General features: G+C 47.8%; 1 protein-coding gene across 1 annotated transcript in view; it reads right to left on the bottom strand.

The window, feature by feature from the left end:
* The window catches only part of KCNAB2 (potassium voltage-gated channel subfamily A regulatory beta subunit 2), a 55,481-nt gene extending 40,803 nt beyond the window's left edge, over window positions 1-14,678 (bottom strand). The window contains exon 1 of the mRNA XM_007942565.2: window positions 14,461-14,678. Within this exon, the coding sequence (XP_007940756.1) occupies window positions 14,461-14,678 (218 nt within the window). The remainder of the gene's footprint in view (window positions 1-14,460) is intronic.
* Between the last annotated feature and the right edge of the window lie 243 nt (window positions 14,679-14,921).

The raw sequence follows: 14,921 nt of genomic DNA, 5'->3' as shown, positions 1-14,921 counted from the left end.
CTCCCTTCTGGGGTCCTAGTGAGATCAGAGGATGCACACTGCCCTGGAGCAAGGTGTGTCCACGGTGATGCTTGCAATGGTATAGACTCTATTTAACATAAAGTTCACACCGATCCTCAACATAAAAGAACAGCTTTCTAATAGGGCAAGTCTTGGCATCAGGTCCAAGTGTGAGATCCTTGCCACTGCCCTGGCCCCTGTGGGTAAGTAGAGCCCTCAGACCTCCCATGAGCATGGCCTGGCATGGTAACAGAGCCCAGCCCCAAGCATGGTGCCCACCTGCCAGGGACAGAGGATCTGGGAGGACATATCTGGTTCTTTGCCAAGGATGCCCAGACAACAGTAGAGCCTCTCAGGTCCAGCTCTGCCTTATCTCCTGCTACCTGCCTACTTGGGCTGCAGAGCCCTGGCCAGCCTGAGTCCCCAAGCTCAGGGCAGGTGGCAGCCCTCGCTAAGCCCCTTGAGCTGGGAGGGGGACCAGAAGGGAGAGGGACAGCTCTGCTTCTGGGATGGGCAGCCTGCAGGGCTAACTTCTCAGGCCGGGCAGCCCCTCACAAGGCTGGAGCCTGGACTTGGAGATGGCAGGCCCTGGCCTTCTGGGGCTCGGGGCCTGCTGAAGAGGTCAAAGGCCAGACTCTGCTTTTGGCACATGCCCAGGGTGAGTTTTTGTCCCCACCTGCTGTCCCCTGCTTTGGTGCTCTTCATACAGGAAACAGGGCAGATTTTAGCATCCCAGCCTTCCCTAAATATGCAAAGCCAGGGCCAAAATGGAACTCACGTGGAATAATAGCCAACATGACCTTCCAATATCTTCCCTTCCCTTTTTTCAAAACGATTGTTTATTTCTTCAAAAATAAACAAATACCTTGTGCCCTGTGCTGCAGTTCTTGCTCTCATGGCACTCACAGTCTTGGGTGGGATCACTCAACACCAGATCCAGAATGCCAGGGGGGCTTGCTATAATGCAGAGTCCTGGGCCCCACCCAGACCCAATGAATGAATGGCTCAGGGGCTGGGCCCAGGAAGCTGTGCTTTTACCAGGAGCGAGTGATTCTGTGCATGCTGGCCTCATTGGATGTGACGGTCCCTTACTGCTTCCTCCTTATACACTTCTCTGTGCTCTGGCAAACCATTGGATACAGCTGGGTTGGTGTCTTCCTGTTACTCAGAGGCTGATTTTACAAGATGGCTTGCTTTAAGTGGCCCAAAATTAAGTGAGATTCACAGAGGCTCTTAGTCACCTCGAGTCTTCTGTCTTACAGATGACCCCACCACTCCAATCCCTGGTATATATCCAAGAGAAATGAAAACACACATCTATGTATGACTTGGATGTGAATGTTCAGAGCAGCATTATCCTTAATAGTCAAAAGGTATCAAGACCCACTATCCATCAACTGATAACAACTGATAAACAAAATGTGATCTATTTATACAATGGAATATCACTTAGCATGAAGTTCTGATCCATGTGACAACATGCATGTACATTGAAGACTAAGTAAAAGAAGCAAGCCATAAGAGACCACCTATTAGATGATTCAATTTATCTAAGATAGACAAAACCATACAGACAGAAAGGAGATTAGTAGTTGCCTGGTGGAAAAGGAGTCACGGAGGTACGATGGTTAAGCATTTTGTTGCTAACTGAAAGGTTGGCAGTTTGAACCTACCTAGCAGCTCTGTGAGAGAAAAGACTTGGTGATCTGTTCCCATAAAGATGTCAGTCTAGAAAACCCTGTGGGACAGTTCTGCTCTGTCACATGGAATTGCTATAAGTCGGAATTGACTCGACAGCACCCAACAACAGTAACAACAGGGCTGGCGGGAAGGTGGAATGGGGAAGCAACTGCCACAGGGCACAAAGCTGCTTTTTCGGGTGATGAAAATGCTCTAGAATTAGTAGTAATGGTTGCACAACCTTGTGAATATACCAAAAACCATGGCATTGTACATTTTAATTGGGTAAATCACACTGTATGTGAATTATATCTCAATACATCTTAAAAAAAAAAAAAGTTATTTGCCTCAGAAGACCGTGGGCCTCCTACCCCTGCTGTGCCCTGCTGGAAGTGCCCTTTCACCACATCTCTGCCCATGAAGCCTACTCATCCTCCATCGGCTCAGATACCACAGGTTGTGTGACAACAGCCCCCCAACAAGCAGTCACTTCCCTCTCCTCCAGTGTCACTGACCATATCCTTGCAAGGCTGTTGTTAGGTTTCTGTCTCCTAGAGTCTTTCCCATGGGAGCACCATCCTCTTAGCTGCTTGGGACAGAGACAGAGTGTCCTTAGCAACTCTTTCTCTCACTCTCATGCCCAGTCAGTGGGTTGGGACCAATGCTGTTGGTGCCATGCTCCTCATTGGTGTAGCGTTTAATCACCTTGCCATCTGTACCATGGCCACACCTGTCTGAGGCCCTGGCTCTGGTGACTGCCTCGGTTGCCTACCCAGTTCATAGTGTCTCCTCTTGACCCCACTACAGTCTATGTCTACATGGCAGTTGCAGCCTTGAGACCCTTCTCAGGTTATGTGGCCTCTTGGCTGATAACTCTTCAGAGGAGCAATAGGCAGCAAGGCTTGCACCAACTGCCATGGGAACATCCAGCTGGAGGAGGGAGGAAATTGCTTCTGGACTACAGTGTGGGGTTAGCATGCTGGCCTGCTGCCCACCTTGAGTCCTTGTAATGGGAAGAAAAAGGTTACTCGCCAAAGAGGCTCATTCCCCACAGAGTAAAAACTCGTATCTCCCTGGGCTCTAGGGCTCACCCATGGGGCTCAGCCTCTGTTGGCCTCCTGTGCCTGCCTCAGGGCCTTTGCACTTGCTGTTCTCACAGCCTCCCTGCCATCCTGGAGCACATCTTCTCATGTCCACCCAGGGACTTTGTGCTTACTGTGCTATCAGCATGAAGCATCCTCTCCCATCTGCTCGGCTCAGCCTTTGTCAGGCAGGCCTTCCCAAAGCCCCTGGAAAAGTCCCCGCCCTTGCTCCCTCCCTATCCCAGCCTCCTTCCCCTGCTTTATTTTCCTCTGTAATACTCATCACCATCTATCTATGTACTTGAGTATTATCTCCTCTGCCATGCTGGGGTCCCTGGTGGCACCAACAATTAATGCACTTGGCTACTACTGAAAGGCTGGAGGTTCAAGTCCACCACAGGCACCTCAGAGGAAAGGTCTGGCAATCTACTTCCAAAACCAGCCACTGAAAATCCTATAGGGCACAGTTCTACTCTGAAACATGTATGGTTACCATGAGTCAAAATCTATTCAACAGCAATTAGTTTGGTTTTTGGCCGCCTCCTAAAGAATGGGGCAGAAAGGTGACTGGCTTCTTTACCACTACGTCCTGTGGTCAGCAGAATAATGGCCCTCAAAGATGTCCATGTCCCAATCCCTGGAAACTATGAAGACATGGCCTTTCATGGCAAAACTAAACTCAAATCCGTTGCTGTCAAGTTGTTTTCAACTCATTGCATCACTCTGGGACAGAGTAGGACTGCCCCATAGGCTTTCCTAGGCTGTAATTGTTATGGAAGCAGATTGCCTCCTCTTTCTTCTATGGAGCAGCCAGTGGGTTCAAATTGCTAGTCTTACAGATAACAAACAAGTACTTGAAGCACTGTGCCACCAGGGCTCCTTTTTCATGACAAAGGGGGAGTTAAGGCTGCGCATAGACTTAAAGTTGCTAATCAACTGCCCTTGAGATGGGAAAGCTACCTTGGATTATCTGGGTGGATCCAATGTCATCACAGTGTCCTCAGATACAGAAGAGGGAGGCAGGAGGCCCAGAGTCAGAAAGACATTGGAAGATGCTGCCCTGCTGGCTTTGAAGATGGAGGACAAACCACTCATCTGCCAATTTTTGTACTGTGGTGGCTTGTGTGTTGCTGTGAGGCTGGAGGCTATACCACTGGTATTTCAAACACTAGCAGGGTCACCCATGGTGGACAGGTTTCAGCAGCGCTTCCAGATGAAGACAGACTGGGAAGAAGGATGGGGCCATCCACTTTTAAAACAACTGGCCACTGAAAACCTTATGAATAGCAGTGAAACACTGTCTGATATATTACTGGAAAACTTTACGAATAGTCCTGAAACATTGTCCTATATACTCCTGGAAGACGAGCCTCTCAGGTCAGAAGGCACTAAAAATATGACTGGGGAAGAGCGTCTCCACAGAGTAGAGTCAACCTTAATGACATAGATAGAGTAAAGCTTTTGGGACCTTCATTTGCTGATGTGGCATGACTTAAAATAGGAAGAAACAGCTGCAAACATTCATTAATAATTGGAATGTGGCATGTACGAAGAATAAATCTAGGGAAATTGGAAGTTGTAAAAAATGAGATGGAACATATAAAAATCGACATCCTAGGCATTAGTGAGCTGAAATGGACTAGTTTTGGCCATTTTGAATCAGATAATCATGTCATCTACTATGCTGGGAATGACATATTGAAGAGGAATGGCGTTGCACTCATAGTCACAAAGAATGTTTCAAGAGCTATCCTGAAGTACAATGCTATCAGGGCTAGGGTAATATCCATATACCTACAAGGAAGACCAGTTAATATGACTATTATTCAAATGTATGCACCAACACTAAAGCCAAAGATGAAGAAATTGAAGATTTTTACCACCTTCTGCAGTCTGAAATTGACCACACATGCAATCATGATGTATTGATTATTATTGATGATTAGAATGCAAAATTGGAAACAAAGAAGAATCACTGGTAGTTGGAAAAATATGGCCTTGATGATAGAAATGAGGCCAGAGATCGCATGATAGATTTTTGCAAGACCAACGATTTATTCATTGGAAATACCTTTATCAACAATATAAACTGCAGCTGTACATGTGGACCTCGCCAGATGGAATACACAGGAATCAGATTGACTTTATCTGTGGAAAGAGGTGATGGAGGAGAGGCTGGGCCTAGCTGAACTTAGGGAATTCTTGGGTCCACGAGCAAACCCACCCCCCAACAGTTACCCAAGTGTACCCAAAATCCTCATACCTAGTGCTGCCATTTTTCCCAGTGTACTGAAGGGACAGAATTCTGATTCTGGCCTTCATATGCACCTAGAACTCACTGTGTTGTACTGCCTTGGGCCTTTGCACCTACTGTTCTCTGCCAGGCATGTCTTCCCTAGGTGTCCCTAAAGAGCCACCCTTCCTCATGTCTCATCCAGCACAGCAGTGGTCACCCTGTGAGGTTCCAGAGTTCCACTGCTGTGGACTGTCCACCTCTCCCTAGGACAGAGACCCCAGGAGAGCCTTTCGTAGGTCTATTCCCGGGCTCCCTGGGCACCCATACAACCACTGGGAACATGAAGTGCTTACTACAGCTTGTGAGATGAATTAGCCTTTCCCTATGTTTTCCTTCTGGCTGGTCCACCCCGGGCCAGAGGACATGCAGCCCCCACACCATCTACACCCTCCTTTTTAGCCAAAATCATTGCAAAGGGGAGGCCACAGATGCAACTAGGGAAAGAAACACTTATTTCAACCCATAAACCCAGGGTCTACCTTTCCCAAATTCAACTCAGGGACACCAGGGGAGTTCTGTGCTGGTTCCCTGGGCACCAGGCAGGCTTAGAGGGCAGCTGGGGCATCTGAAGGGAGGCATTTCCAAGGTATTTAAAATATTGTAGGCTGATGAGAATGGATATTTGATGGATATTTGAACTCTCCCAGGGGACCCAGGATAAACACGTGCTGTACCCAGCAGACAACTGTGGAGAAGCAGAGAAGGTGGAGAGGAGCCCTTGTGGTTTTCAAAGGCTTGCCAGAGTCTAGAACTTTCCATTTGCCCATGACAGGGATCCTGACTCTTAATATCCTTAGAAGTCATTAGAAGTAGATGAGAGTGGAAAGTTAAAAGCTTAAAACCTCGACCTGAACTTGCCACAATTAAGCATCAGCTCAAAGGGTCTCTTCTTCAGGGTGAGTTTGGCTATACACTGGTCAGTTTAAATGGGATCTGTCAGAGGCATCATGTGTGGGTGGCTGGTTTCTATTCACAAGAGATCTTTTTTTTTCTTTTCCAGTATCTGCTGTCATTCAAACAAAGCTGCTGTGATTAATGAGAGACACAGCCACTTTCAATTAAAAGCTCCACTCTCTGTCCACGGAATGTCACTAATCAGAGTGTCCCTAGAATGGAAGTTTCCAGCTCAACTGCCTTCCGACTTGGGGCTCATCCCAGCTGAGCTCCTGCTTGGGCCTGGCATTGCCCTCCTCCAGTGCCCACACAGGGGACAGAGGCAGGAAAGATGGCCAGGGCCAAGTCCTTTCCCCAGCAACAACAGTTAGTTGCTGTTGAGTCGGCTCTGACTCATGGTAAGCCTGTGTATGACAGAATGAAATGTTGTCCACCTGCACCATCTTCATGACTGAAGAATTTTGTGTTTAAACGGTGGTGTTGGTGAAGAAAACTGAATACACCTGGGAATGCCAGAATGAACAAATTAGTCTTAGAAGGAATACAACAAGAATGTTCCTTAGAAGCGAGGATGGCAAGACTTCAGCTTGCTTAGCTTGGCCATGTCAGCAGAAAAGACTAATCGCTATACAAGACATCATACTTGGTAAAGTAGAGGGTCACTGACATCGTGGGAACCACTCTACAAGATGGGCTGACACAACAGCTGTGACAGTGGTCTCCAGCTCCTAAGGCCTGGAGTAGGACTTCTGAAGAAGGCATTTAAAAAACACAGGCGACAGCAACTTCTCCAAGGACAGGAAAGAGGTGCTGTGCTCTGCAGAGGCCCACGTGCCTTTCCACATCGATGAGTAAGGCTGGCCCATCTGTCCTCACTGAGTGGAACATGGGAGGTGCTGAGATGTGGGAGGTGCCCAACAGTGCTTCTTGCCCAAGGTAGGGCAGCTGGTGCTGAAGGGCCGAAGGCCACTTCACAGAGTAGTGGCAGTGGCAAGCTGATGGCCTTCCTGGAGGAGGGGTCAATAGTAGGTGAGAGTGAAGACCTGTCAGTGGGGGGTTGGGAATATGCTGGATTGTGGTTTCCATCAGCAGGGGGCTGCGGAAGGTCTCCAGGACAGACCTGAATCAATGCTGTGTTAGAGCCAAGGTCAAGGCCAAATCTTCTAGGAGGAGCAGTCAGGGGTTCTATGTGGACAAGGCTCTAGAAGGAAGTTGGGACTTGATTTGAAACACAGGATGTCTTTCCAGTGAGGGGAGAAGCTGGGACAGGAGGTCATGGGGTAGGCAGGGCAGGTCTGTCTCTGGGTGCGCCTGCTAGGCTGCCAGTTCTGGCTGTGGGGGGCTTGATGCCAAGTTCCTGCATGCAGGGCCCACTCTGTCATCACGCTGGGGTAGACTGTGGATGTGGCTACACTGGAGTGCTTCAGGTGACACCAGGCCACAACATGTTCTCATTGTCTGTGGGTTTTCTCAGACCCAGCCTCACATTTCCTGCTCTTTTTCGTCCTCCTGCTCATTAGGCGCTGGCCACCACAACTACATCCAGCTCAGCCTATGAGGGGAAAGAGGAGAACAAACCACAAATTGGCCCATTTTGCTCCTTAAACCAATTGTCACCAAGTTGACTCCAACTCGTAGTGATCCCACGTGTGTCAGGGTAGAACTCTACCCCAGAGGGTTTTTAATAGGTGATTTTTCTGAAGGAGATCACCAGGCCTTTCTTCTGAGGCATCTCTGGGTAGAATTCAACTTACAACCTATCAGTCTGCAGCTGAGCACATTAACTGCACCACCCCATTTCCTTTCTCAGTTGTTGCCATTTACCTAGTGATTGTACCAAGCCCTGAGCTAAGCACTGTGTATACCCTTTCCTTTCCCACCCTCTGAAGCACCTGTTAAGGTATAATCACATCAATGACAACAGGAGCAATGATGGTAGCACAAACACTTACATGGTGCCCACCATGTGTCACTATTCCAACTGCTTCACACACAACTCACTGAATCCTCACCATACCCTTGATGCCAACTTCCCCCTTGTGGAAACTGAGGCACAGAAAGGTTAAGCAGAGTAGTTAATGCTGCATTCACTCTCCTTCTGCAGGGGAGAGGGTGGGCTCAGGAAGGCGAGCAATGTACCTTGTCCCGGCTCCGGGAGCAGGGTTGCGGCTTAACTTTCCATTGCAGAGCTTCTGCTCTTGGACACTTGCTGGGAGCTCAAGGTTGTGGGGAGTGGGGGAAGGACAGTCCCCATGAAGCTGCTGGGCACTGTCTGTGGACTGAGTTGACTGTGACTCATAGTGACCTTATATACAACAGAACAAAATGATGCTCAATTCTGCATCATCCTCATGACTTCCAGGGTGCTGGAGGCTATCATTACAGCTACTGTGCAGTCCACCTCACCGGGGGCCTTCCACATCCTTGCTGGCCCTCTACTTCACCAACCAATGTCCTCCTCCAGTGACTGTTTCCTTCTGATGACGTGTCCAAAGCAAGTGAATTGATCACTGTTCTGTTGTGATCTGTAAGGTTTGTATTGGCTGAATTTTGGAACTAGATCACCAGGCTTTTTCTTCCTAGTCTTAGTCCAGAGAAACTTAGTCTGTTGAACCTGTTCACCATGGGTGTCCCTGCCGGTATTTAAAATACTGGTGGCATCACTTCTAGCATCACAGTAACACACAAGCCACCACAGTATGACAAACTGACGGGTGATTTTATACACATGCACACACATACATAGAGAAAGAGATGTAGCATAAGGAATTGGATCACATGACTGTGGGACTGGCAAGTCTAAAATGTGTAGGGCATGCTGACAGGCTGGAAACCCAGACAGCATTGAAACTGCAGTCTTAAGTCTGAAATCCAAAGTGAAGGCCAGCAAACTGGAAACTGGCAGAAACTCTGTGTTGCAGTCTTGGGCAGAAATCTTTCTTCTCCAGGATCCCTAGTTGTTGCTTTTAAGGTCAACTGACTACAGATGTCAATCACCCCTTCCCAGCAACTTATGCCTGACCAAACTGTGCGCTGCAGCCCAGCTGAGGGTACGTGAAAGTCACCATCACAGGATCTGTGCACCTCCTCCTATTTCTCATCACAGCAGCACTGCCAGATGAGGGAAGAGGCTGCTATGTCCATTTTAAAGGCAGGCAAGCTGCAGCTGGTGAGGCCCGGGGCCTGCGGAGGGACAGCTGTCTCCAAGCCTGGGATGGCTGCTGAATTGCTAGCATGGCATCCCCTCCCTGGTTAGCAGAAGCAGTCCCAGCAGGAACACAGGCCACATGCCACGGCCTGCTGGGGCCTGGTCAGGAGACTCACACTGGCCCAGTTGGCTCCCCTAACCTGTTCCTGGCAGGTGGCTTTTACAGGATGGCCAGCCAGTCTCTGCCACCTCCTGCCTTCCCTTGCTGTCCACACAGTGTTTCTAGCCCCATCTCCACATGCAACTGTCTGCAGCAAGAAGATTCCGAGATGGAAGGGATGCCACGGGGGTTTGAATATTGCCTTAGTCTCCTAGGGTTGCTGTAGCACAAATACCACAGTAGGTGGCTTTAGAATTTTATTTTCTCACAGTTCTGGAGGCTAAAAGTCCAAATTAAGCTCTCAGCCATGTAGATTCCTTCCTTGTCGGCAGCTCTGGGCATTCCTTAGCTAGTAGATGCTCCTCATATGGTGTCTATCTCCCCTTGAAGGTCTCTGTGTCTATTCTGGTCTAACTCTGAAGTGATTAGGTTTAGGACCCATTCAATACTGGTGTGACCTAATAACATAACAAAAGAAAACCTCTATGTCTAAACAGGATCACACCCACAGGCACAAGGGCCAGAAATTCAACACATACTTTATTGTTTGTTGTTAGGGGCCATCGAGTCAGTTCTGAATCACAGTGACCCTACAAACAACAGACAAAACACTGCCTGGTCCTGTACCATCCTCACAACTGTTGCATATTTTGGGGGAACACAATTCAATCCAAAACACATACCCAGACAGTGGCTTAGATGCAGCTGCCAGGCCTATTTTACTCTTGTCCCAGAAACAAGGTACATTTTACAGGAGAATCTTCCATACAGTGGACTAAGACCAAGACCACTCAACACCATTCAGTCAGTACTTATAGGGGCTTGGAATGTTCTAGGTGATGTGGACAGACAAAGGCTCTGCTCCCAAAAAGGGTGCTGCTGTTGTTGTTAGGTGCTGTTGAATACATTTTTGACTCATAGCAACCCCATGCCACAGAGCAGAATTTCCCCATAGGGCTTTCTAGGCTATACTCTTTATGGGAATAGATTGCCATGTCTTTTTGCTATGGAGCTGCTGGGTGGGTCTGAACCACCAACCGTTTGGTTAGCCGCTGAACACTTAACTGCTGTGCCACCAGAGGGAGTTCAGAGAGGCAAAAACAAGGCAACAGGCATGGTGGGAGGTGAAATGAAGACTATAAAACAGAACAATGGGGTTGAGAAGGATTCACTCAGCCTGGTGGTTGGGATGGTCCCTGAGGATGGAGCTGAGATCCACATGAAGGGAAGGAGCCAGGTGTGGGGAAATACAGGGGACATACACTCCACGCAGGAGGAACAATAAGTGCAGGAACCCTGAGGATGACATGAGCTCATGTGTTTGAGATAGCAAAGGAAGTCAGGTGTGGCCAGAGCATCCTGAGTGGGAGGGAGAGAGTCCAGGCTGAGACCAGAGAGGTGGCAAGGGCCGTGCAAGGCCTCCTGGTGCTGTGGGAAGCAAGGGAGAGCCATGCCCAGTCCAGGGGCTGGTTGGTGCTTAGCATGGTGAGCCCAAGGCCACAGCTTCTGGCTGCCCACTGGCATAACTGCTGCCCCATCTGAGGACACCTCTCAGCACTAGAGCCAGGTGGGAATAGAAGGGAAGAGCTAGACCACAGTTCCCTTGTGGTTGTTGCTGCTGTCAATTCCAACTCATGATGACCCTGTGTGTGTCAGAGTAGAGCTACCCTGAGAGTTTTCTAGGTCTTTCTTCCATAGTGCACCTGGGTGGCTGCCAACTGCCAACTGTTAGATTAGCAGTTGAGTGTGAACCATTTGTGCCACCCCAGGGCTCAGGAACTGTGATCCATGGGCTTTTTAATGGCTGATTTTTTGGAACTAGATCCCAGGTACGTCTGGGTGGACTTGAACCTCTGACCTTCTGGTTAGCAAATGAGTGTATTAACTGTTTGTTCCAACCAGGGACTCCTGTTCCCCTTACTCTGCTCCTGATGCTTACATAAGGACGGTTTGGGTTTTAAAAATACATTTTTTTTTTTTTTAAACAGCAAGAATTGAAGGCAGTTAAAAAACAAAAAGGAAAGGACAAATTAACAGGAAAGCTTTCCCAGCTGCAGCTCAGTCCCTCTGTTAGAGCATCCAGGCCTGCCGCGGTGTCTCCAGGCCCCACTGAGCAGTACTTATCTGAAGGCATTATCTTTTTCATATTAATATTTAAGACCAAGGTTAACTAAGTCCTGGCCCAGCCGCTGACAGAGGACAGCTAACTATAGAAGGGTGTTTTATCTGGGATCTTTAATAACTGGCAGTGTTAGTTATGGTGCCCCCATTTCCAGATAACTGAAACCTCCATGTGCAGCAAGAAGGGATTCACCAGATAAAGACAGCCTCACGGGTGTGCAAATCTTTGGCCCATCAACTGCTAAAGGAGTGAGTTGTTTTCTTGTCCCCTCTCCTCCTTGGGAAGCAAATGTCCCCAGGATATTTCATCACCGCAAGCTAGTTTAGAAGTGTTTTGGATGGCAGCATAGACATCTTCCCTGAAGCACCAGAAACATAAGAGATACATCCACCCTCTAGCCCCATCATAAATCCCATCTGCACAGGAAGAAGCCGGGTCCTCAAACACAGTTTCAACAGATATTTGTTGAATAAATGAAAGGTAGCCGTGACTAGGCAAAAGAAGAAAGAAAGAAAGGAAAAAGCACAGCATGTCTCTTGAGAAACTTCCATCAGAATTAGAAGTTCCGTTGGCTAAACTAGCTGACCCTTTGTCCTTCCCTGAAGGTTTGATTCAGAACATAAAACTTTAAGAATTCTGCCATCTAATGGACTCATGGCAGAAGTGTTTTGTTTCTTTAAACTATCACATGTTCAAACAGTGGGTGGAAGGGCCAAACTGACTGTCCATGGGAGAGAATGTTAAACGGACTGGACTGGTCTCTGCTCTACTTTCCACACAAAACCAAAACCAGCTGCAGCCAGTTTCGAGTCATGGTGACCCCACAGGTATCAGGGTAGAACTGTGCTCCACAGGGTAGTTAGCAGCTGATTTTTTGGAAGTAGATCATAAGGATTTCCTTCTGAGGTGTCTCTTGTTGGACCTGAACTTCCAATCTTTTGGTTAGGGGCTAACTTTGTTCACTGTTTGTGCCACCCAGGGATCCCCCTCTCCAGAGAACAGTCACACAACCCTTAGGGTCTGTGAGATGGAAGCAAAAAATTTAGGGTTGACAGATAAAATATAAGATGCCCAGTTAAATTTGAATTTCAGTTAAATAACCAGTAACTACTAAGTGTGTTCCAAATAGGCGCTCTGGGTGGCACAAATATTTATGAGCTCCACTACTAGACAAAAAGCTGGTGGTTCAAACCCACTCAGTGGTGCCTCAAAAAAAACAGGCCTTGTAATCTGCTTCCACAAGATCATAACTTCTACTCTGTGTATGCTGGGTAGCCATGAGTTAGAACCAGTTTGATGGCAAATAACAACAACAAAAATGTTCCCAATATTACATGGGACTTTTACTAAAAAACAAAAAAACAAAACAAAACAAAAACCTATTTATTTGAAATTCAAATTTAACTGAGCGTCCTGTATTTTGATTTGCTCTATCTGGCAATCCTACAAAGGCTGAGGGGGACCCCTTCAGGAGCCACAGGTGGCAAAACTGCCTATTTGCAATTTACAGTGATTTATAAAGGAAAACACCAGCTTTTTAGGGTGCTCTGGTCATTTTCTAAGGACCTCTCGTGGCATAGTGCCTAAGGCATTGACTGCTAACCAGAAAGCTGGAGGTTCAAACCCACCCTCCACTCCTTGTAAGGAAGACTGGGCAATTTGCTTCCATAGAGATACTGCCTCAGAAACCTAAGGAAAGGTCGGTATAAGTTGGAATCGACTGGAAGGCAGTGAGTTTGGTTTTGGTTTTAGTCACTTTCTGCAACTTTCAGAAGAGAAAGTGGGCCAATCTGAGCGCTGTCCCAGGTGCTGATTCCAAAGACCAGCAAGCTACACAGAATGTCCTGTGGTTCCAAGAAAAGTCAGACCACATGTCTATCATCCAGAAGTCACATGGAATATTTATTCACAGCTACTTACAGTTTACTGTAACCAATCCAGAAGCCCTGGTGGCACAGTGGTTAAAGCACTTGGCTGCTAACCAAAAGGTTGGTGGTTGTTCAATCCAACAACAGTGGGAGAAAGATGTGCTGAACTCAAAAGTGTCCCAGTCTGCTTCTGTGAAGATTTACAGCCTCAGGAACCCTATGGGGCAGGTATACTCTGTCCTATATGGTTGTTATGAGTCAGAATCAACTCAGAATTGGGGGCAGTGGCTTTTTTTTTTTTTCCTAATTCAATGGTCACCTGTTCAAAACCTCTTTCCATAATAGGGTACTTAAGGAGATAGAGGAGGGGAGCACACCTTTGCCCATAAGATCCAACCTGGTTTCTGTTGCAAGAATGGATTTGTCATTGTTGTTGTTAGGTGCCGTAGAGTCAGACCCAACTCATAGTGACCGCTCCTTGAGTTTCCAAGGCAGTATCACTACGGAAGTAGATTGCCCAACCTTCCTTTCGAGGAGTGGCTGATGTTTGAACCTACCAGAGCTCCTGGATTTGTCATTAGAGGTAATGAATTCAAGTGTTTTCACTAGTTTATATTTAGCTAGCCCCTAATAATGAATTTGTCCCAATGAAGTTATAAGACAAATTAAACAATATGTTTACACTTGCTAGACCAAATCCAAGCCTGTTGCTGATGAGTCAATTCTGACTTACAGCAACCCTATGTGTTGTAGTGTAGAACTGTCCCATAGGGTTTTCTTTGCCATAATCTTGGAACAAGATCACCAAGCTTTTCTTCTGTGGCACCACCGAGTGGGTGTGAACCTCCAATCTTTAGGTTAGTAGTTGAGCACACAAACTGTGCCACTCTAGGACTCTTTACCCCATTATAAAAAAACAAAACAAAAAAACACCTTTTCCCCTCAGGACCTTTTTTTTTTTTTTTTTTATGAGACTACACCAAGCTCTTAATAGAGTGTATCTTTAGAGGATAGGACTACAGCAGACTTTCATTTTCTTCTTTTATACATTTTTACATGGTTGGAACTTTTTAAACAAAATTTTTTTATGCTAACAGTATAACAGAAGCAAATGTTTTCTGGACTGCATCCCTTGCTCCTGTAGCTCTTGCCTCCAGGCTTCCTCCGATGGACAGTGCACTTCCCACCCCAGCCCCATGCCAGCCCTTACCGATACTTCATGCCCGTGCGCCGGGCGGTGCAGCTGTCCAGGGAGAGTCCATGCATGCGGAGGAAGCTCTCCATATTCCTGGCCTGGGCGGCCGCGCGCACCTCTCGCAGGCGCTGCAGCTCCAGTGTGTCCGTCTGGCGGACGGGGTGCAGGGCCCAGTCGGAGTGGCACCTGCTGCTCACGCTCCTCAGGCTCTCGCTGTACGTCATGGACAACATGGTACCGCCTAGCCCTGGAGCCGCTGCTGTCCAGATGGGAAATGCCGAGTGGTGGTGGGTTAGAGAGTGTGCCATTGCTCTCTGTGCCCCAGGCTGGGTGGCTGGCCCAGGGCAGGGAGCGGTTGTGGCCAACTTCCTACAACTGGAGCAGCTGCCAAAAGCTCTTTGTGCTTGGGACTGGGGTTGGCCCCTCTTGGCAGTAGGATTCTTGGGTCATCAAGAACTCTGGCTACCTCACCCTTC

The sequence above is a fragment of the Orycteropus afer genome, unplaced genomic scaffold (assembly GCF_000298275.1).
Source record: "Orycteropus afer afer isolate SDZICR_OR568_19922 unplaced genomic scaffold, OryAfe1.0 scaffold00094, whole genome shotgun sequence".
Taxonomy (NCBI): Eukaryota; Metazoa; Chordata; class Mammalia; order Tubulidentata; family Orycteropodidae; genus Orycteropus; species Orycteropus afer.
The sequence above is the reverse complement of the archived record's forward strand: the minus strand, read 5'-3'. Positions and strand labels throughout refer to the sequence as shown.